Genomic DNA, 22,132 nt, shown 5'->3' with positions numbered 1-22,132 from the left:
CGACAAGGAGATCGTTTCCCCTTTCTTCTAGTGGGGATGGGCTACAGCGGCGATGCTGATGCTTTTCTCCCACAGCATGGCAGCTGAGGCGGCACTTCATGTGGGGTCAGACTCCTCATTGCCATTTTAGTGTACTAGGCCCTAGGACCACATGCTGTACAGAATGACCACACAGACACCAGTGGATAGGGTAAAGAACTGGCCTCAAGCATGTGCACTCAAGCTCCTTTGTTGGCAGGGTCACCTGACCAGTGATCCTTACGTTGGATGGGTGGAAAGTCCAGCCCTCTGCAGTGGCTGGCAAACTACTACATGCAGAAGTGCATGTGTGTGTCAGCAGGACACTACAGATGCCTTGTGTATTTTGCAGCAGTGCCTGCACTTCGACTTTTCTTCTGAGTATCAATTGTTTCCTTAAATTCTTGTTCAATATAAGCTATGAGCACTCCATGTTCCTGATAGATTTCCTGCTATCCACTGCCCCTGTGAGATTTCTATTACTCTTCTCGATTACTCCCCAGTTCCAGATCGCCAACAATTTGTAGCTTGGTTTCCTTTTTATGGTAGTCTCTTTTTTTTCAGCAATGCCGTGGATTTTCTCAGTCTGGTAAGGTTTCTTGCTTGTTTTTTGTTCTACTGTAATCTGCGTACCCCTATCTATGTTCCATTGGGGCACTTGAAACTGCTGGAGTTGTCCCTGCCAGTAACGGGCAGACATGCCCACACCTGCACTGTAGGGCAAGAGCCACTGCACCACAGAGTCAAATGGACATTTGCACATACAGAGACCTGGCCACTCCTGCCTACTCAGCAGTACAGGATATAGTCTTGCCATAGGCCCTAGCCCATGAGAAGAGACACAAGGGTTCCAGATCTACTCTGGAAAGGGGAGGAGGCACAAAGAGCTAACATTTTCTCCACTACCCCAACAGAGTTAAGAAAACATGAACTGTCTGCATATTTGGCTTGCGGCAATATCCTAGACTGCATCTGAACTTGTTTAATGCTTCTGCCCTCACCACTTGGCAAGGGACAAGACATCAAAGGGTTACCCGTGGTGGGATTAGCACAAGGGAACAGAGCAGGTGAAGTATCACGAGAGAGTCACAACCAGCCTTGTATACAGAGTTGGACTGTGTATCGTTGTGTAAATAAAATCACTTTATTTCCTTAGAAGACAAGTACTGGATATTGAAATTATTACGTCTGCTGGTTGATTCTTGAGTTCTGTGCTCGTGCCTCCTACACTACCCCTCTGAAAAGTGTCTAATTACTAGCGCTCACTACCCTGAGAGTCAAATGCTGCAAGAGTTGTACTTGTCCTAGTTTGCAGAGGCGTAGGTCTGACCCCAGGACAAAAGTGGCAAATGACCTCAGCCGTCGTGCTTGGGGCCGAGTATCCACTGTCTGCCCTGTGGCCCCCCAAAGAGGTCTGGTAGGCTGCCTCTGCCACCTTAGGGTACAGCTCAAAATGTTACTTTTTCTTGCTTTGTAAATGCTTTGTTCCCCAGTAGACCTAACAATGTAAACCCTTTATTTGGACCTCAACCCAGCCTCTGAAAAATTTGAACCGACAATAATCACATTCTTTGATGTCCCTGCTGTCTGCCGTTCAGGGTCCTGGGTGTGTTGAAACAGGAATAAAGACTTACACCTGCCCTATTTAGAAGTCTACTAGAGTTTCAGCAATGTGCAAGCAAGTCCAATTTACACTTCATGAAGAAGAGCACTGGGACCTGAAGGCAGTGCGTACATATACATTGTGATATGCAGGCGTGGAAAAGCCTACTGTTATGTAGGACGAAGTCACGTAGTATGACTGCACTTGACGTGTATCTTTTTTTCTAACCATCTTTTTTTTAGTTTTGGCACATCATACAGTTTATATCAACCATGCGAATCAAGAGTACATGTCTATGTTTTGCATCACCATGGTCACTGTACATATATTGTATTACACCGGGTTTAACAGGAGTGATTGGTTCAGTAAATTAACAACAGGAACATAATAAACAATAAGCCATGAAGGTTGCAGTTTCAAACAAAGAGAACTGAAAACAAGGTAGCAGTCCCTCCCACCACGTATCCGCCTACTGCGTGTGCCCACCCCTGTTCTTGGTAACACCTCAGCTTTCGGTAAATATGGTCCCGCACCTCAGCGCCCCAGCGCATCACAGGCACTACAAAGGTCTAGCGTGGGGAAGGAGGGAACAAGATGGCATCCCTCGGAACGTAGTATTTTTATCAGCTGGGTAAGCACCTCATCATTGCACCGGGAGCCCCTCCTGGAATGTCTGTACTCCCTTCATCAATTTTTCGCAGTCTGCTACTATGGGTGTCTTGTACAGCCCTTGAGCCTCCTCTCACCTCTGCGCCACTGATTTGGCCCTGCCCCAGTTAAGTGTTTCTGCCCACCAGTGTCTCTACTCAGATAACGTGGTGGCTTTCCATTGCATAGGGATAAACCTACAAGCCAAAGGAATTCCCACGTCTATGAAGCAATTTGCAGTGCTCCCTACTTTCCTGCTCCAAAAAAATCCCTACACTCCGCTCGCTTTGATATAAAGGTCCTCGTGCCCAGTTTTGCCAGCCAGCGCATCCATGGCACGCTACAAGTCAGCTGCCACTGGGCAGTTCCAGAACATATGAACCATATTGGCGCATGGTTCTTGACACTGTGGACAATTTGAGGCAGATCCAATATTCTGTGTAGTCTTGACGGGATGAGGTAGGCTCTGTTTAGGTTGTTGTTTTGGATGTTTTGAAATTTGGCACTGCGTGAAGCTTTGCACGAGTAAAGCTGCACCCTACCCTATTCCTTCTGGGTTAAGTTCCGGCCTACATCTCTTTCCCAGCTCCAGCGGATCTTCAATAGGAGGTCCCTGTGTAACGTGTTACAGGGCTTCTGAGCCAGGTTTTCAACCGGTGACCCCCACCTATGGTGCCCTAGGTGTGCTCCAGTGGGTCAAGTGGCTCAGTGTCAACAATCTGCCACAGTTGGTCCACCTTGGACAACAATAGACCGTAGGCCACATAGTGACCTGCCAGGAGATCAGTCTGTCTGTCGCTACTCAGAGAGAATAAGCTCACCATTCTAGAACAAGGCACCCAGGGTCCTACTCCTGCTCCCTCCCATGTTGTCAGCCCTCTTCTCTCAACTAGATCCTTGAATTGTAGGATGGATCCGATGTGGATCCCAGGGGCGTATTGGGGCATAATTGGCATTAGACAGGCTTTTGTGGAAGATGCCATGTGACATGTGTAGTAGGCTGCGGGCCTCCTGTGGTACCCCTCCACATGGTAGAAAGGCCTCTCCCACCTCCGCTGTGCACGGTCCTCACAGGGCATGCCTAATTCCTCCATTAGCTGCCCTGCTAGATGGCGAGCAGGCCGCTGCAACTGTGCGGCTGAATAAAAATGCATGAAGTTAGGGACCCACAGCCCTCTCTCTCCACTGGTAGCTGCATTTTATACAGTGCAATTCAGCACCTACCTTTATTCTAGAGGAAACCCTCTCAGCATGGTGTGTAAGGTACAAAACGTGCTTTAAGGTATGCCCACCAGATGTAAGAAAACAGCAGGCGAGGGAGTATAACCATTTTTGACCTTGACACTCTGCTCTGCACTGTGAGTGGGAGTGTGCTCCAAAATGTCGGTTGGGGACGAAGGGAGGCAATGGCCCTCATAAGGTTGCTACCAATGAGGCCCTGGGAGGCATGGTTTAAGATGATACCCAAGTACCAGAAAGTGTGCGGCTCCCAGCAGAGTAGGTGCGTTTCCACCACCAATTGCTGTGGTGGGCATTCTGAGTGGATCAGGAACAGGTATGTCTTCAACCAGTTCACCCCCAGCCCGAGGCAATCTGAAACTCCTGTAGGATGTTGGTTATCTCTGTAATACCTCTTCATATACCGCAGACGTATATTAATATGTCATCTGCGTATAGGGTGACAACTTGTGTCACCCCCTCCAGTGGTATGCTCCATGTCTGGCCGTTTTGTCTGAGCCTCTGTGTCAGTGGCTCCATCGCAGAGCGAAGAGCAGCAGGGCGAGAGAGCACCCTGGCGCATACCCCTACTTACTGGGAATGGGGCCGAAATACACTGCCCAAGCCAAAGGTTCTGTGTAGAAAAGCCTAATGAGTCTCTGTAGCCTGCCATTCATGCCCACAACGTTAATGTTGAGAACATATATCCCCAATCAACACTATGCATGCAGTGTAATGCTACTGGGCAGGAGCCAACTCCATCATTCTGTGGAGACTGCAAATATTGAGGTTGGAGGATCTGCCCGATGTGAAACCCTTTTGGTCGGGTTGGACTATGCAGGGAGATGTTCCAGCAGCTGCACTGCAATGATTTTGCTTAGTATTTTATAATCTGTCCGAGCATGGACAGGGGAGGGTATGACGTCATCTCCAAGGGGTCCCTGCTAGGCTTAGGGAGTGCGACAAGCAGCACTTCTTGAAGCACTGGTGGGAGCCAACCCTCCGTCAGCACAGCGTTGTATAACTCGAGCAGCTTGGGAAGCAAAAGGCCTTTGTATGCCTTATAAAAGTTGAATGGTAATCTGTCCAACCCCGGAATCTTGCTTGTGGTTTCACCCCTAATTGCCCCTTGGATCTTCTGCTCTGTGATAGGGGCACTGAGTTCCTCCTTATATGCTAACTCAATAGTGATCCACATGGGAGGGGACATAGAGAATTTGATAATGGGCTGTAAACGCTGCATGTACGTCTGTCTGGCTGGTGGCTAGGTGAGTCGGTGACACTCTTATCATGGTAGTAGGAGCAGCAGCCATGCCAACAGCTGGTCAGACTCATCAAACCCTGCACACATTTTTGCCTGATATGCTCTGTAGTCTAAGCATCACAGCTGTTTGATCAATCAGGCATGGTGACCCGTTGCTGCCATTAGTGCTGGCCTCTCAGCAGGGATCGTCTGCGCCGCCTTCACCTGAACGAGGTCTCGGTGAAGGTCAGCCCACACCCCTATTACTGTGTGTATGCAATGGCCTTAAAGCACCACCTTAATCACCTCCCACTCAGTTCGTCTGGAGGTTCAGTGCCCCATGTTTCCATCAGGTTGTTGGATAGAGCGATATTCGTTGTGTCCCTAAATACTTGATCTTCTTTGACATCTGCTTTATTCGACCAATGCTTTCATCTGCCTGCTCATCAGAGGGAAGACACTGTATCACATCACTTTCTTCGGCCAAACACGCCATTGGCTAGTACTTAGGAAACAAATCAAATTCAAAGTCCATGGTATCATCCAACGTAATTTCTTCAAGCAACTCACAAGGTTCCTTCTTCCTCTGTTCCAGTTTCCATAAATACCTTATAAGACACCCCATATGCTCCAACAGCCTCTCTCAGCTTTTTGCTTTTGTTAGTTCCTCAGAGGATGGTGGTATTTCTCTCATCCTGGTGACTTCTCTTTGGAACTCTTTTCTAGTACCACCTACTCCTCCGGGAGCCTTTGAAGACATGGCTGTTTCCCCATATAATGACCAGGCCAAAATGTTCCCTTCATCCTTTGTAACCACAAGTGATACCAGCACTCTGAGGCCACTCTGGTAACATGTTTGATCCTTAACGAAAACACAACACCAGCAATTACCATTGTTCATTTAACAAAAACAAAATCTGGGAGTCACTCATTAAAAAATTCTCTCAAAGAATACTTTCAAAGCATAAATCAATGTTTTTTAAAATAAAAAATAAGGCAGAAAAATATTTTCTTACCTGATCAAATTTATTTACGTCATTTGATAAAAGATTTACTATTTGGCCTGTTGTAGTTTTACCCATAGCAGTATTACTTAGTCGAAGAGCCTGAAATGACAGAAACATGTATATATAAACCATCTCTATGCTCATTATCTTTTTTTATGACGCATTTTAACAAGGCCTTAAAGTTCTTACTTTGTTTATCATAGCTCATAAGGGCAATTGTTAATGAAAATATTGTTGAAATGGTAATTTATTGGTGAGTGGCTTTAAGTTAATAACTCTGGCACATACTTTAAAAAATACAGAGATTTATATTTCTTCCGAACACGAATGATCTGGAAAAGAAAATGAACATTCTGTGACAGGCTGTTAAGAAAGACATTTTATGTATCATAGTACTGCTACGTTTAGAGATACGGGGAGAGTGACTGCCTATTAACAAATGTAAATATTTAGCACATAATTCTTTAATGTACATAGAATGGAGCTAGAATATGATTTCTTATCAAAACTGGGGGCCACACCACTCACGTTGGAGGAAAGCATGGCCCTTTCCCTTACCAGGGCCCTCTCCAGGACACAAAAAGAACACCCCCATAGAGGGAATGATAGCGGAACAGTTTGCCCAAACTCAACAGCGCCTGCTCACCTCAAGCAAGAAGCAACACCCCAACCCAGGTCCTCCTCATACAGTTCCCGCATGCCATTTTACAGGGGAGCTTGAACAGAGAAAGGCAACGCTCAAAGGCTATGGGCTCAGGCTGACTTCCCAATACTTATCACATGGGCGACACTTACTAAGAGTAATTCAGACGCAACTGGGGCCCACACACCCAGGGAGAAGGAACGCTGGTATGGGACACAATTTAAAAGACATCGAGCCAGACTTTCCCTCCTGAAGGACTCAGACACTCCAATGGACGCTCCCTTTCCAGACAGTTGGCTCCCACCCCTTTGCACCCGTCCTTTAAAATATAAGCTAATCAGTCCTGACAACAGCGATACTTGCACCTACCGACTGCTGGTGACACACAAAGAATATGCCCCTTATCAAGTCCATCAAGGACACGCTGGTCACTGCACTATGTAACAAGGCTCTACCCTCGGATGCAGACAAATCCATAGAGCAGCAATCTGTAATCATTGTACCACCCCACACTGCCCCTCTGACCCAAGAATATATGAATCAGTCCCTGCAAGAGTTCCGCTCACAAATAGGAGCACTAAGCACGGACTTTACCTCCATAGACCTGAGGAAAAATGTCACAGAAATTGGCGACAGGGTGGACGACCAGGACAGAACGATGGCTTCACGCTCAGAAGCTCATGGGATGCTACAGAGATGCATCTAGACTCTGGAAGAACCAAAACCTGGAACTGCAGACTAAACAAGAAGACTTGGAGAACAGCAGTTGGTGGAACAACATATGCATCAGGGGGTGCCCGGAGGTCAAGAAGGCAACAATATTATGGCCTACACATCAGCCCTCCTCCAGGACCTTAGGGGTGACACCGAAACCCCTCTCCCCATGCTGGATAGGACCCACTGGGTACCTGCTACCCCTAACCCGCAGGGACCCCCCAGACATCCTGATGCGGCTTCACTACTACACAGAAATGGGAGCTATCTTGAAAGCAACCAGAGTGAAAACAGACTTCAGCTTCAGGGGTCACTCTATACAACTCTTTCAGGACATTTCGCCTATCACCTTGAGATGGGGCTGCGATTTTAAGCCGGTGAGAGCCAAGCTGCGCACAATTAATGTCCATGACCAATGGGGTCATCCCTTTGTGCTGCTTTTTACCTGGGAAGGCAAAAGAAGCGTGATTTGTGTGCTCACCGAGGCCAAGCAACTACTGGATATGTCCTCTTCCGAACGTGACGGTTCAGACTCACTGCATTGTGACTCTCGGAGGGCTGCTTTCCAACCCACATGGACCAATGTAAGCCCACTACACCTGAACAAACCCATGTCAGAGCGAATGGCAATCAAAGCAAAACAAGACATTATTTTACACTTGCGGAATATGGACAGGGATCCTTCTCCATTGCCGTCCACAACTGAACTAGCCTGAGAACTATGGCCCCCCCTCCTTCCGGCTGGCCCTTCCTAAGCCAACCTCACCATCTGTATGATCATCGTCCACCCACTGCAGAGGCAGAGAAGGGCTGGGAGCCGGGAGCAACATGGGCTAACCGCGGTGTCATTCCCCTTTATGGGTGATGAGCCTCCCACTCCCCCAGCGGTTTACTTCCAGGAGAGTTACCCCTCAATCGAGGTGCTGGCACATGTGTCCCAGCCTCCAGTCGGACCCGGTTGGTCTGAGACTGTTATGATTTTATTTCAGCTGTTTTTTACTATTTGGTGTTGGCATCTATCAGGATGGCAAGCTTTACACACCCAGCCACGCAGACTGGCCTGAATCCACCCCCTCAACACTGAGCAGGTGGGACCCATCCTGGTCACAATATATGTGCAAACTGTCATGGCTCGGCCTACCCACTCCACGACCCCACCAATAGGCAAGGGCTCAAATTACTATCCCTAAACTCACCTAATGAGAGAAAGCAGATCTGGTCCTACTTATTGCTCATGACCCTGACATTGTCTTTCCACAGGAGACACATATACGGAGGTGGGGAAGCATAGAATGTCCCACTCTCGCTACTGCATATGCCACTGGGCATCTACTAAACTGCAGGAGTGGAGATACTTCTACTTCTTTGACTTTGACATCACTAATCTGGTGAGAGACAGGGAGGGGCATTGCACCCAACACAAGGTCAGCTGCGACTTACCCTACTAAACCTGTGAACTACTAACACTCTACAGGACACCTATCTTAGGCACACCTCCCAGGAACAAATTAGAGAAGTGGGAGGAGATATCCTAGCAGGGGTTGACTTTAACGTAGTGTGGGACCCCTCAATGGACTGCTCCTCCACCTCATACCAAGGCACTGGGGCCATGTCTGCTCTCTTGACAACCACCAACGCAGACTTAGGCCTTACTGATGCATGGCGTTACACGCTCCCTGACCTAAGGGACTACCCTTGTTATTCGCACACCCACACCTCCTACTCGAGAATAGATTACCTATTTATAACACACTCACTGCTACATTCCCTCCCTACTGCAGAGATTGCAGACATCTCGATCTCAGACCATGCACAAGTAGAGTTGTAGCAGGCCTCCCCGCTCCACAAGAGGGGTACGTCGCAATGGCGATTTCCCCCAGGGGGGTGCTCCGAGACCCATTTGACATGGCAGAGATACACAAAGGTAAAGCGGACTACTTTACACACAACTCCAGACAGGAGATAACTCCACACATTTTATGGGACAGCTTCAAAGCCTTTATGCTATCCTATATAGCTGTAGCCCAACATAGGAAAACCTGACTGGTAGAGGACAAATTATCAGCTGAGATAAAGGCCTTGGAATCCCAAGACAAGACTAACTCACGCGCAGACTTAAAAGGCATCTTGCCGTTTTGCATGGTCAGCTATGCACATATTGGACGAGTAAAGCGAAAAGAGACTTACTGTCACTTCAGCAGAGGTTCTATATTGGGCAGGACAAGGTGGGCTCTCTCCTGGCCCGTAGCCTACGACAGGCCCAACCTAAATCACATATAGCCAAGATTAGAACTCAGGAGGGAATGTGGGCAATCCATGAAAGGGATAAACAGAAAGCTTTCACTATATTTTACCAATGCGCTCCTATTGCCACCTTTTGGAAAGAGGTCCTTTGCCACATCAAAGCAGTCCTAGGATACCCCGCCCGATAACTATCATACAGTAATTCTGGGAATGCCCCCCACAACACTAAAAGCGATGACACAGGCCGAATGGACATTACCAAGCTACAAGCTGCATGCCGCCAGACAACTGACAGCTCTATCATGGAAACGCCCAGTGGCACCTAACAATGTACAATGGTTCAACCAACTGTGGAATGTGCTCTCTATGGAGCAACTCACACACTTCCTGGAGGGGACTGACAAAAAATTTCAGGGGACTTAAGGGTCCACTCATACAATACCTCACCCGCTTAGAATTTCTGTGTTTTAACCACCCTCAACTCAGTGCCTTGCAACCCTTTCCTGACCCGTAACTCCCTCAACACAATCCTGACCCTTACTATCAATACCCTACTCATAACAAAAATACATGAAGGGCCTGATGCTTTGTCGACTGACTTGCACTTGGTCGGATGCGTGCCCGTGGTGTGGACTTTCTGGGACTTACTTCCTGTACATGGCCTGAAGGTGCCTGCAGGTGCACGACTTCTGGGTCCGGATAGTAGACATTTAAGTACACCACGTCTTTGCACTGCGCTCTCACCTCACAGTTCTGTCTGCGGGGGACCATTAACAAGCCTAAAGGCCACAAGATGGCATATAAGTATCTGCAGATGGCCTTAATGCTGGCCAGTCGTAGAGTGGCTATCACATGGATGGGTCAGCACACCCCTTCAAAAGAACACTGTTATAAAGATGTAGCAGAGTGGACTCTAGCAGAAAAATAGCAGAAGGGACACCAAGTAGCGTAAGACTTAGACATATGGAGGGTCATGAGAGAAAGATTTACAGACCCTAAAGACTTTCCATCGAGCAAGGTGAACAATAATTCTGACATTTAGGATGTATGTGACCCCTGGGGGGAGAGGGTGACTGTGATCTGCCTGGCAAGTTCTATTGTCCTGTAGTCAGATGATTGACTCCTGACTGCTTACAAATACCATGTTCAATTTGGGTTTGTTCCCTCAGCTCTACAAAGTATATTGCAACTATTGTTTTTTGATGCGCCACTGTTAATTTGGCTAAATCTGAAAAAAGGGTTAAAAAAACAAATTTAGGAAAACATAATATTGCCTGAAAACGCTGTTGGAGAATGCCCTGCAATGTATACATCCCTACTGGCCTATCCTGAATGCATGACTGATTATCTAGTATCTCAGGGATTGAATATGACCCTAGCCTCATGCTAATGTAGTGCACAGGGTCTAGATTTGAAGTGACTGAGGTCTAGACGTGTCCTGTGAACTGGAGGGGCATGTCAAACATGCCCTCATTTTCTTGACAGCAAACTACCAGCCTATCACAGTCTTAGCATATAGACTGAGGGTGCATCATGTCATGGTTTAAGTGATCCATGGCTGTGACCACACCTTTTTATCCTTGTCACTGGAGTGAAAGCCCCACTCATTTAAAGTTCTTTTTCAATGCGCTAATCCTAATCCTTGTGCTAACATTCCAAACATATGTTGTGCACATTTATGCTTGTGGCTTATGTGGTGCATGCAATATGTACATGAGTGCCCATTTTCATAGAGGCCTGTTGGTTCCATTGTAGAAGCCCCTCACCTGCGCCTGTGCCCTAGATGGAGGTGAGAGTGTTTTCTCAAACAGTGGAAGTGTTTTGTTGATATACCTTAAAATGAAGGAATGAGACCTAGACAATAGTGTGGGACAGAGGAGACAAGACTCCACTAGAAGTTCGCTGAAGCCTTTTTGCTCAAAGGAGCACTAGTCTTCCTTCAGCACTGCCATTTAGAAGATGGAGGGAGTGAAAGGTAGGACTTGAGTCTCTTGTTCAGAGTGGAAAGGATCTTTTAACTAAGGCAGCCTTTTGTGTTTCTCCTGATCACTGTACAGTGTGACTGTTGATAAACCAGGTATAGAAAGCTCATGCCTCTTTGTGCCACTATTGTGGACACTCCAGGCTGTAAAATGCCCTTCTATGAGGAGCATCACTCTGCTCTGCGGCATACTGTGGTGAGTGCTGTGGACCCATAGCTGCTGTGTGTCTGATAGTCAGCTACCCAAATGAAAGGGGCTATTCCATGGAGTCCTGCCTTGCTGGAAAACCTGTATCTCAGACTTAAAGTGCCTGGAAGCCAGCCTGCCTACTGAGAGATGGAAAACTCCTGCCAGCTCTGCAGGAGGTCCTGAAGTAATAGCCAGTCCCTGGTGCTGAAGGTCTACACAGGGGAAGGGATATTCCAAAGAGGAATTGGTGAGATCGATAGTAAGGAAACAGTCTTTCCAGAACGGGGGGTGCCAAATGGGAATCGCAGGTTGGCAGACAATCTTGCCGCTATGCAATATGAACAGTTGCGGCTATCCTCGCTACCAATCTGGCTACCCATCTTGTGGCTTACTCAGGTCACAGGCCATTTCTGGAACCACAATGTCTCAACCCAGAAGTGGAAGAAATTGGAGACACTCGCTGCCAAAAGTACATGGAGACATGCTTTGTGGTGAGACTGTATAAAGGGACTGCACTGAACTGAGTGCAAGCCTTACTGAACTGGGCTATCTCTGTGCCTGAGCTGTGAATAGTGTTGCACAAAACTCTCTAATCCAACGAGGACCTGCCTCAATTCACATGAGTGGGAACTCATTGGAAAAGGATGGCACTATCTCAAAGCACAGTAGCTCAAGCGCCAATGTAGAATAATGTACCTGCCACTATTACCTATATGCACTCTAATCTAAGTTAAGTACTGTACTGGGCAAATAGATATTGAACTGGTGGGTGGCTGAGTTTTGAGTTTGTGCACCCCCACAATACCCCCATGAAAAGCCTGTGACTGATTTCTATTGCTACAACTGAGACTCAAGTACAGAAGGGGATGAACTTGATCCAGATTTCACAGCCTTAATAGGATGGATTCCTGGACTTCAGAGGCAAATAACCCCAGCCCCCAAGGCTGAAGTCTAGTAGTGCATGCTTGCCACCTGCCCTTCCCCATGAACAGGGTCTAACATATCTCCACTAATAGAGAGAGTATGTACTCAAACTGACCAACTATGCACTGTGTGATTCCAACCTCTATAATCACTGAAATTCACATAATGCTAAATTTTCAAAGGAAGGCACGTGCATAATGGGTACAGAAAAGAAAGTGCAAAATCTTGGCACTAAAGGCATTAAAAAAGTATTGAAAACAGGGTGATTCTGAATAAAACTAATAGTGTTATTAAAACATTTCACTGATTCTGGATTATTACCAATACTCTCCAACACTTGACATTAGCTCCTTTGAATTGTTTTTAGAGCACCTTCATGGATGTATTTCAGTGCTTCTGAGACTTAGTTTTTTAGGTTTGGCTTAACAGTGCATCTCCAGCAAGAACTTGTGTGATTAACAGAACAAAACCTGTGAGGGGCACAACTAAGAGAAGGCATTTGGCTCCCCATATGTGGTTAACTTGAGTAAAATACTTGATTGGGCAAAAATTGTCTGCTGCTGCTAAGAAAGAAGCTTGTTGCACTCCTACTGGCTCGTGAGGGTTGTTCCCTTACCTAACATGACTGCCCCATTTAAATATAATGACAGGGCAGTGTACAAGAGGACGATCTCTCAATCATGATGTGATAGTATTGGCTAAAAGTATTGTTTCGTGAGCCGGCAGCAGTATGGCTGGTAGAGGTACTGGTGAATAGAGCTTGCCAGTAAGCTATTGTCCTTCATCCAAAATGGCTGCTGCGTCCACCATGATGATGCAGTGGTCTGAGCCTCTTTATGTTTTTTCTTCCCACCCTTTCAGGCACTCCAATGGATGTGCTGTTTGCTACAGCCATAACCTGATGTTCGTTGTCACAAAAAGCCTCCTAACAAAACTCATTCCTTTCACACCAACCCACAGCCTCAGGTCACTCTTCCCAATCACACCAGCTCCTCTATAACTAGTCCTGTGTCCTGCACTAGCCCCTACAGCCTCAGCTCGCTCTCCCCTCCATTAGCATCCCCTGCAGGGCACTACTACTGTGCAGGCCAATGGGACACATATACTGGTGTACACTGTGGCTTTAAAAGCAGCAAAAACAGGTCTGGCCACCTGTTCCCCCGACCAGTTCCCCCCTTCACAGCAGGGTATGAATGCCAACAAGGCTCAACAAGTACATCTACAGCCTGTACCCACCTTCATCACACCTTAGTCTGCACTCTCCCCTCAACTCTCTCATAAGCCCACAGCCTCAGATGCAGTTTTCACCCTTAGCCTTTGGTGCCTGCTCCCTTCCAGCAGCTTTCACCTGCTTTCCCCTTCTTGTACCACATCACCACTCCCTCCCAACACATCCCCACAGACTAAGACTGATCCTTCCCCCACAGCCTCAGCCCATTCTCATTTCCCGTTCCATCCCACAGCCTCAGTACACTCTTCCCTCTTGCTTCAGCCCCCTGATTGTGGATCGAACTAATTAGGCATCTAGATGAGCAAATATTCTGTGGGTACATTTGTAGACATATATACATAATTACAAGTGTAGAGTAATCTAATGTGTGTTGTGTGAGAGGTGTGGCGGATGACAGTGAGTGGTGTGAAAGCATGGTTAGCGTTGTGAGTGCTGAGTGGCATGTGCGCCTAAATGCAGGATGAGTGGAGTGCCAATGTGAAAACTGGGTGACCAATGAGTCCATGTGAGTCAAGGGTGAGCTGAATGAGTACTGGGTGAAAGGCATGCACTTGTGAGTGCTGTGAGTGTTGAACCTGTGCAAGTGTAGGGTGAGGAGTGCGAGTTGTTTGAGTGAAGGTAGATGGATCCCAAGGCGCTCTAAGTAACTCACCATGCCTTTGACAACTGACAAGTGGAGTTTCAGGTGTAATTTAAACTAGGATTATTGTGATGTCAATAAGGGAATCGGGGAGAAAAACAAAATATCAGTTGATCCTGCAACAAAACGTCAGCATTTTGGGCATGTCTAAATTCACTATAGGTGTGCAAGTCACTGAAGGTCAGAACCAAATCCTGAGCTCTGACTAAGGAAGATTTTTGGAACCTCGAGCCAAGTCTTCATGTGGCTTCTGTCGCTCACACTCTTTTATCAACCACCAAGCCCCTCCGTCCCTTCATCTACTGGCTAACTTGTGCAACATAAAACAAGACTATCTGGGATCAAACAGTTTACTTGCTTGACAAAATTGAATGATCCAAGGCACTGACTCTTTTTCCTTTGTCCTCTCATTTGAGCGTAAGAAATCTCAGTTTAGGATGTGTGCTCTACAAAAACCTCACTTACATACATTTCCCTATATTTTGCTTCATATGTTATTGAAACCTAAGCAGGGTTTACATGATAATTTACCTGTATCTTGGTTCCCTATGAGCAACAACATTGGAGGCATAAATTATAATAAAGAAGAAATAAATACATAAATAAGATTGGAAATAAAGATGTGATTGTTATTTGAAACTGTAATCATGTATGTGAAAATGGAGAACGAAAAAAGTAAACATAGATTGCCATTAGATTGACTAATAATAGAATGAAGAAAAGTATTGTACATACATAAGGAAAAGAAGTGTCTGGATTTGCGAGACAACCATTTGATATATCAACAAAGAACATATTCATCAGTATTTGCTCTACATGTAAACAAATATAGATAGTAGTAGCTATATACAGATTTTCAAATGGTGCTGGGTAATGAACCTTGAACCAGGAAGTGCCTCCCATGAGTGCGGGAGGAGTCTAGGCAGCACACACAGCAGAGGCTCACCAAGCAGAGACTAGCAACTGCAGCCATGGCCTGCCAAACAGAGGAGACAAACACAGCAGGGAGAAAGAGGAAGTTAAAGTTCTCAGAAAAAGAGTTGGAAGTCCTCCTTGAGGAGTGCTGTGTGCATCATGAAGTGCTGTTTGGGAGGGCAGTAATGACTACCTGACTCCCAGAAAAAAATATGGCTGGATATACAATCAAAAATAAATGCAATCGGAGTCAGCCACTGCTCAGTTGATGAAGTCTGCAAGAGGTGGAATGACCTCAGGTCAAGGACCAAAGAAAAGGTTGCAGAGCAGTTAGAGGAGGCGTGTGGAGCAGGTTGTGGACCATCCACAGTACCAACACCCACAGCAATAGAAAGCATGGTGGATACCCCACCAGAGCCCGAGGCTGTCGTGGAGATAGGGGACCTGGACAGTTCAGCACCAGGAACCTCCAAAAGTAAGTGGCACAGATTACCTTTTCATACTTCTCAGGGCACTATGCACACTAACTGAGTTCACAAAAGCATGCATCAGTCCGTAAATTCCATGCCTAAAAGTCCAGTGCAAGTACAGTGCATTATGGGTGAGGTAGAGCAGTAGTCAACTTAAAGATGAAATGTATTTTAATGAACCAAACATCAGATAGGTATTAACAATGTATCCCCTGTGTCGCACAGATCTCCCTCAGGTATCCACTGATGAGCCCAGTGAGGAGGAAGGTGATGTTTCCAACATGGCAGCAGAGGAGGCAGTCAGCATTGCCACAGAGGAGTGCAACCCACAAACCCACAATGACCCTGAACCCACAGAGGACACAGAATTGGACATGGAGGATGTAATCCTGCCTCACAGTCCACAGATAGGTGAGAGCCACCCAGAGAGAATTGCAGGGCATGGGCATAGAAGGCATCGTCTTGCGTATGATGCTCGTGAGGAGGATGGCAGCACTCAACTGTTCCTTGGTCTGGAGGCTCCCTACTCAGCAATCAACAGCAGTCAACACCTGCAAAACAAACAGTTGCGTCTGATGAACAGAAATTTACAGCAGATAAAACAGAACCTAACACAGGGCTTTGGGAGTGTGGGGACACAATTGGCCACCATGAATAACAACATGGTCGGCCTCACCACTGCTATCAATGACCTATGCAGGGAAATGGTGGCAGACCGTGCCCATGTAAGGTGCTATGAGCACAGCGCTGCTGCACAGATGAACCGCCTGAGCCAGTCAAATGGCTGTCTTCCCACAACGACAACATGCCTGTTGTGATGCACAGTCACACTGCAGGTGGAGTTGGGACATTGTGCTGGAGATGCGGCGAGGGGACTAGGCCTCATTCCTGCAGCTGTGGACCTACTATAAACCTCCCAGACAGCAAGAGGCACTGGTGACACCCCTCAGGACAGTGGCGAGATTTCCAGTGTAAGCCGCATTTCCGCCTCCGATACCAGCATTCTGTGGTGTAATCTGTAGACCAACCAGGCCCAGGCCATGGTGGTCAAAGCCTTTGACCAGCCTTTGACCACCGCCTTTGTTAGGTGATGTATCCCCATTTATTTTGCCTAATTGATATTTGCTAGTGTATTTCAATTCACAGAAGGCTATCCTGAGATTAAAGGATGTTTGATTTGGACAACTTGGCTATGTGTGTTTGATATTTGTGAGGGCAGTGTCAGTTGTGCACCTCCACTTTTGTGCAGGCAGTCGAATGTGATTTTAACATGACAAAGGTCCTTTCAATGATGGATCTGGTGCACCGATGTGCTATGTTGTAGCGCCTCTCGTTCTGATTTGTGGGGGATAGGTATGGGGTGAGTATTCATTGCCTCAATGCATATGCACTGTCACCTTTGTAACAAACATGCGATTGTGAGCCTGGCATTACCTGGTTTTGCACTGACACATATCTGTAACTGAGGTTTGCAACTACACATTACCTAGTAAATATCCATCATCAAACTCCCCACGTTCTGGGTGTTGGTGTATTCCACTGTGCCTGAAGATATATGCGTCATGTGTGCTTCCTGGATATTTTGCCACTATATCTGTGGGCATCGCATACCACCTGGATGTTCAGTGCATGAGTACTTTTGCTATTTCGGAACACATACTCAAGATGTGCAGGAGGACAGATGGGTACATGTTCCATCCACACACTCTAATACATGGGAGAAGTTGGCAATTCCGTAAAAGTTCAGTTTGGTGTTGCGTATTTCCTCTGCATTCCTGGGAAGGTAAATGTAGTTGGGCATGTGTGCAAGTATGGCATCTAAGAACTGTCTGAAGTAATGTGACATGGCACTTTGGGACACCCCACCAGTGACAGCAAACAACCCCCTGGTAGCTACCCAAGGCCAAGAGGTGCATTGAGCACAGCACTTGCACATGTCTGGAGATGGAGCAGCTGTGCAGGGTATGACTTTCAAGCTGAGGTTTTAGCAGTTCTGTCACCTCAAGGATCACTGTGGTTCTCAGCCTACATTTTTCATATATTTCCTCCTCTGTCTGTAGAAATATGGTCTGCCTGGTTCTGTATATCCTCTCCTGTCTCTGCCTCCTCCTCATCTGCTGGGCAGCCTGGAATCACCTCCTCAATGCAATCACTTAGAGTGCAGTCATTGTGGAATACACAGATGCCTTCTGCATACCACTCTGCATACCACCTCTTTGGAATCAGTGCTAATCTGGATGTGCAAAATGGCCTATTTGTGACTAGTCACAAATTGCGACTGCCTTGAACATTAGGTTTGCGATTCGATAATTGGTCGCATCACTATTTGGGATTCAGAAATGACGTTTGTGCATACTATTTTGCCATTTGCACAGTCGCAAATAGCGATGCAACCAATTTGTGATTCGCTAAACGTATGTACATGTGGCCCTAAATGTGTCTTTCTCCAGTCTCTGTTTTCGACCGTCTTGGTTACCTTGATCTGCTGTGTTACTGTTAGTGCATTGTTTGTTAGATGTTCATTCTGCAGAGGATGAGCTGTTGTATTGTTTACTTATTGAATATGTTTTCGTAGTATTTCATACTAGAATATTTGCATCCAATGTATATAGTGCTGATATGCCAAGAGATCAGCTTTGAAGCACGTACATAGAACAAGCAGCAATAAATACAAACTAGACAAAGGTAAAACAAAAGAGGACAAGAGTAAAACACGTTCAGGTGTGTAACTGCCCCATCTTGTTCGTATTGTTGTGTTTTCAGCTCTTCAGTGTGTCATGTTTAGCAGTTATTGTCAAAGATATTGTTCTCAGTAAAGCACGCTCACCCAACCCCTGGACCTTCTATGTGCTATTAAAAAAACTTTAAAAAATAAACGCACAGACAGATCCACACAAACGCACAAGCACCCTTATACTGAAATGCATACACAGACATAGACGCAGACGTGCACGCTTTCAGAAACACAGCCAACTCTTCCATCTGCCCTCCTTCCCTCTGTCCCTTGTTCTAGGATTTAAAAGCATCCCCGTGAAAAAAAGAAAAGTGGCAACACAATGTGAAAGGCCTGGAACCCCTGTGGACTGGGTTGTTAATAGCATACAGTGGAAAAATTTAATTTCTTCCTTAGCTTGAATTGGAGTTGAAGTCTTAAGAGGGAGACAAATCAAAGAGCCTAGAGCCTCTCACTTCACCTAGCAGTGTTGACCTTGTGAAATGAAGCACCAGATCAGCCACGAGAAACGAGAAGGGCTGTGGTCAGATTATAATTATCATAAGCAAAGGCAAAACACCTAAACTCAAATACACAAGTAATTAAAAAATTATATTATAATTAGCACAGTTAGCGATCTCAGGGGGAAACAAGAAGAATGTTAATCGACCTTTCATCCTCCCCTGCATCACTCTCAGAGCTGGACCTGTGCTTGTACTGATGGAGCCTGCAGTGAAGTATACCATGACAGGGTACAGGCCAGGTGGCTCAACTGCTTTGTTGGACCCAACAGCCTGAGGGTGGTCATCCCCCAACTTTTTGCCCTCCTCCCCCCACTTTTCTGACACTGTCATGGCTGGTTTTGGGACTCTGTGCGCTTTACCACTGCTAATCAGTGCTAAAATGCATATGCTCTCTCCCTTAGACTTGATACCATTGGTTCATTCCCAATTGGCATATATGATTTACTTTTAAGTCCCTAGTAAAGTGCACTACATGTGCCCAGGGCCTGTAAATTGAATGCTACTAGTGGACCTGCAGCACTGATTGTGCCACCCACATAAGTAGCCCTTTCACCATGTCTCAGGCCTGCTATTGCAAGGCCTGTTTGTGCAGTTTCACTGCCACTTCTACTTGGCATTTAAAAGTATTTGCCAAGCCTTAAACTCCCCTTTTTATACATATAAGTCACCCCAAAGGTAGGCCCTAGGTGACCCATAGGGCAGGGAGCGATGTAGTTAATAGGCAGAACATATACAGGTGAGTTGGTAGTGGAAAACCCCTAAATTCATATTTCACTACTGTGAGGCCTGCTCCTTTCATAGGCTAGCATTAGGTCTGTCGTCACATACTGTTCGAGTGCTGAATTCTGATCAGAAAGGGGTAAACAGGTCATGTTTAGTATGGCCAGAATGGTAACAGAAAATCCTGCTTATGGTGAGGTTGGATTTTATATTACTATTTTAGAAATGGCACTTTTAGAAAGTGAGTATTTCTCTGCACTTAAAATCCACCTGTGCCTTACAGCCTGCCTCCAATCCAAGTCTGGGCTGGTTGACAGCTCCCTTGTGCATTCCTCCCAGACAACCACAAACACAGGACACTCAGACACATCTGCATTAATCTGCATACTGAATGGGTCTTCCTGAGCTGGAAGGGTGGAGGGCTAGACACTTACATTTCAAAGGCTAGTTGCCTGCCCTCACACAATGGACTGCAAAACCCCCTACTGTGACACTAGCAGACAGATCTGTACTGAAAGGGGACCTTGTGCACTTCAAAACCACTCTTTGAAGTCTCCCCCACTCCAAATACATTTTTGGGTATATAAACTGGGTCCCTGACCCCACCAAATCAGACACTTCTGGACCTGAACCTGCAACCTGTCAAGAGGAACTGCCTGGCTGCCCAAAGGACTCATCTGGACTGCTTTGCTGTGAAGGACTGCTGCCCTGCTGTTGCCCTGCTGTCTTACTGGCCTCTGACTTTGCTGAGAAGTGCTCTCCAAAGGCTTGGATTGAGCTTGCCTCCTGTCTTCTGAAGTCGTGGGCCAAAAAAACGTCATCTCTTCAAGGAAAGTCCTTGTGCGTCAAAAAATGATGTGCAGCCTGCCGGAAACAACAGACAGCCTGCCCTGCTACGTGAAAATCACAGCACAGCAAAACTGGAACGACATAGCCCAACTTCCTGAGTGAAGAATCAACGCAGCGCTTGCTGTGCAACCGAAAATTAGGCTCATCGCCTACTGGATCGACACGCCTGTGACTTCTTCCCGAACGCCCAGGATTTTTCCACGCGTCATTCCTGGGGGTAAAAAGATCCCCACATGGCAGTGAGGAGCCAAGGCTGCGCACCGGAAATCAAAGCAAAGCCCCTTGCAGCATGGAAAGAAACAACGCATCATCTGTGGCGCGCCGGAAATTCCGACGCGCACCTTATTTTTTCACTCTTCTCCTCCTCTGCGATCTACATGCGTGTTATTTGTGACGCAAACAAGGTACTTTTTGAAAACAAGAGACAACTGTTGATTTCTAAGATTTAGGACTCTTTTTAATCTTGCAACTTGTGCTTATTGAATTTTCATCATTTTGATCTTAATTTAACCAGATAAATATCATATATTTTTCTAAACCTTTGTGATGTATTTTTGTGGTGTTTTCACTGTGTTACTGTACGATTTATTCCACAAATACTTTACACATTGCCTTCTAAGTTAAGCCTGACTGCTCAGTGCCAAGCTGGCAGAGGGTGAGCACAGGATAATTCGGATTGTGTGTGACTTACCCTGACTAGGATTGTGTTCCCTACTTGGACAAGGGTGTATACCTCTGCCAACTAGAGACCCCATTTCTAACACTTTGAAAGTACCAAGTGCTGTAAAATTACATGGGAAGCCAGTTTTGAGTTTCGGCATCATTTCAAAAACCTATAAATGTGAGAAAATCACCTAAATGAATGTAAGGTAACTGTAGATCATGTTATATGCTCCAATACCTTTGGGTAGAGTTCACCTACCATTTGAATTCAAAGGTGGGACCGCCTAAAACATTGAGCGCTTGTGTAACACGAGCAGGAAAGGACTAATAAAATATTCCCTCAATGAAGAGATAAACAAGCTAAGCTCAAAGATACAGTACTGGGCTGGTGCTTCGTGAAAGGAAACAAAAGACAAAAAGGAGGGACAATGAGGAAGAATTGCCCATTAGCAAGCAAAGATTTTAAAAGGACACTGACATGAACAAATGGGAATCAGTGGGAGGAGTTGAACTCTCACAAACCCTATATACAACAGGTCGCTAAGTGACAGCTCAAGCACTGTCTAGGCTTGACCTAAACATTCAGTTGCCTACAGCAAGGACATAATGCTTGAGATGTGGAAGACATGTTTAAGACTTGAGATATTTACGTCTTTTGTTAGTATTAAAAAAAAAAACAAGGAATTAAACACCATGACTAGCCTACAATGCAAAATATATTTGTTTGTACCATAAACTGTACTGCATGATCCTGCTTGGTAACATCACATCTGATATTCGTCCTACACATAATACTGTCATCTGATATACAAATATAAAAAAAAACACAGTTTGAATAGTCATATAAACTGTCATAATTTTATGGTCAGTAATTGTAAGGCTACATGATGTGAAGGAACCCTAAGAGTATTTGTATGTCAAAATTTATAGAAGAAAAAATAATATGGGGCCAAAATATCAAAGCCTAAATAACG

The 22,132-nt window shown here is 46.0% G+C and overlaps 1 protein-coding gene across 1 annotated transcript in view; it reads right to left on the bottom strand.

Moving 5' to 3' along the window:
* ABCC4 (ATP binding cassette subfamily C member 4 (PEL blood group)) overlaps positions 1-22,132 on the bottom strand; it is a 1,378,868-nt gene that overhangs the window by 1,061,392 nt on the left and 295,344 nt on the right. Inside the window, exon 5 of the mRNA XM_069205134.1 lies at positions 5,747-5,836. Coding sequence (XP_069061235.1) covers positions 5,747-5,836 — 90 coding nt within the window. The remainder of the gene's footprint in view (positions 1-5,746; positions 5,837-22,132) is intronic.

The sequence above is a fragment of the Pleurodeles waltl genome, chromosome 8, assembly GCF_031143425.1.
Source record: "Pleurodeles waltl isolate 20211129_DDA chromosome 8, aPleWal1.hap1.20221129, whole genome shotgun sequence".
In the NCBI taxonomy this organism is placed as follows: Eukaryota; Metazoa; Chordata; class Amphibia; order Caudata; family Salamandridae; genus Pleurodeles; species Pleurodeles waltl.
Note: the sequence above shows the minus strand (reverse complement) of the source record. Positions and strands in the feature narration are given on the sequence as shown.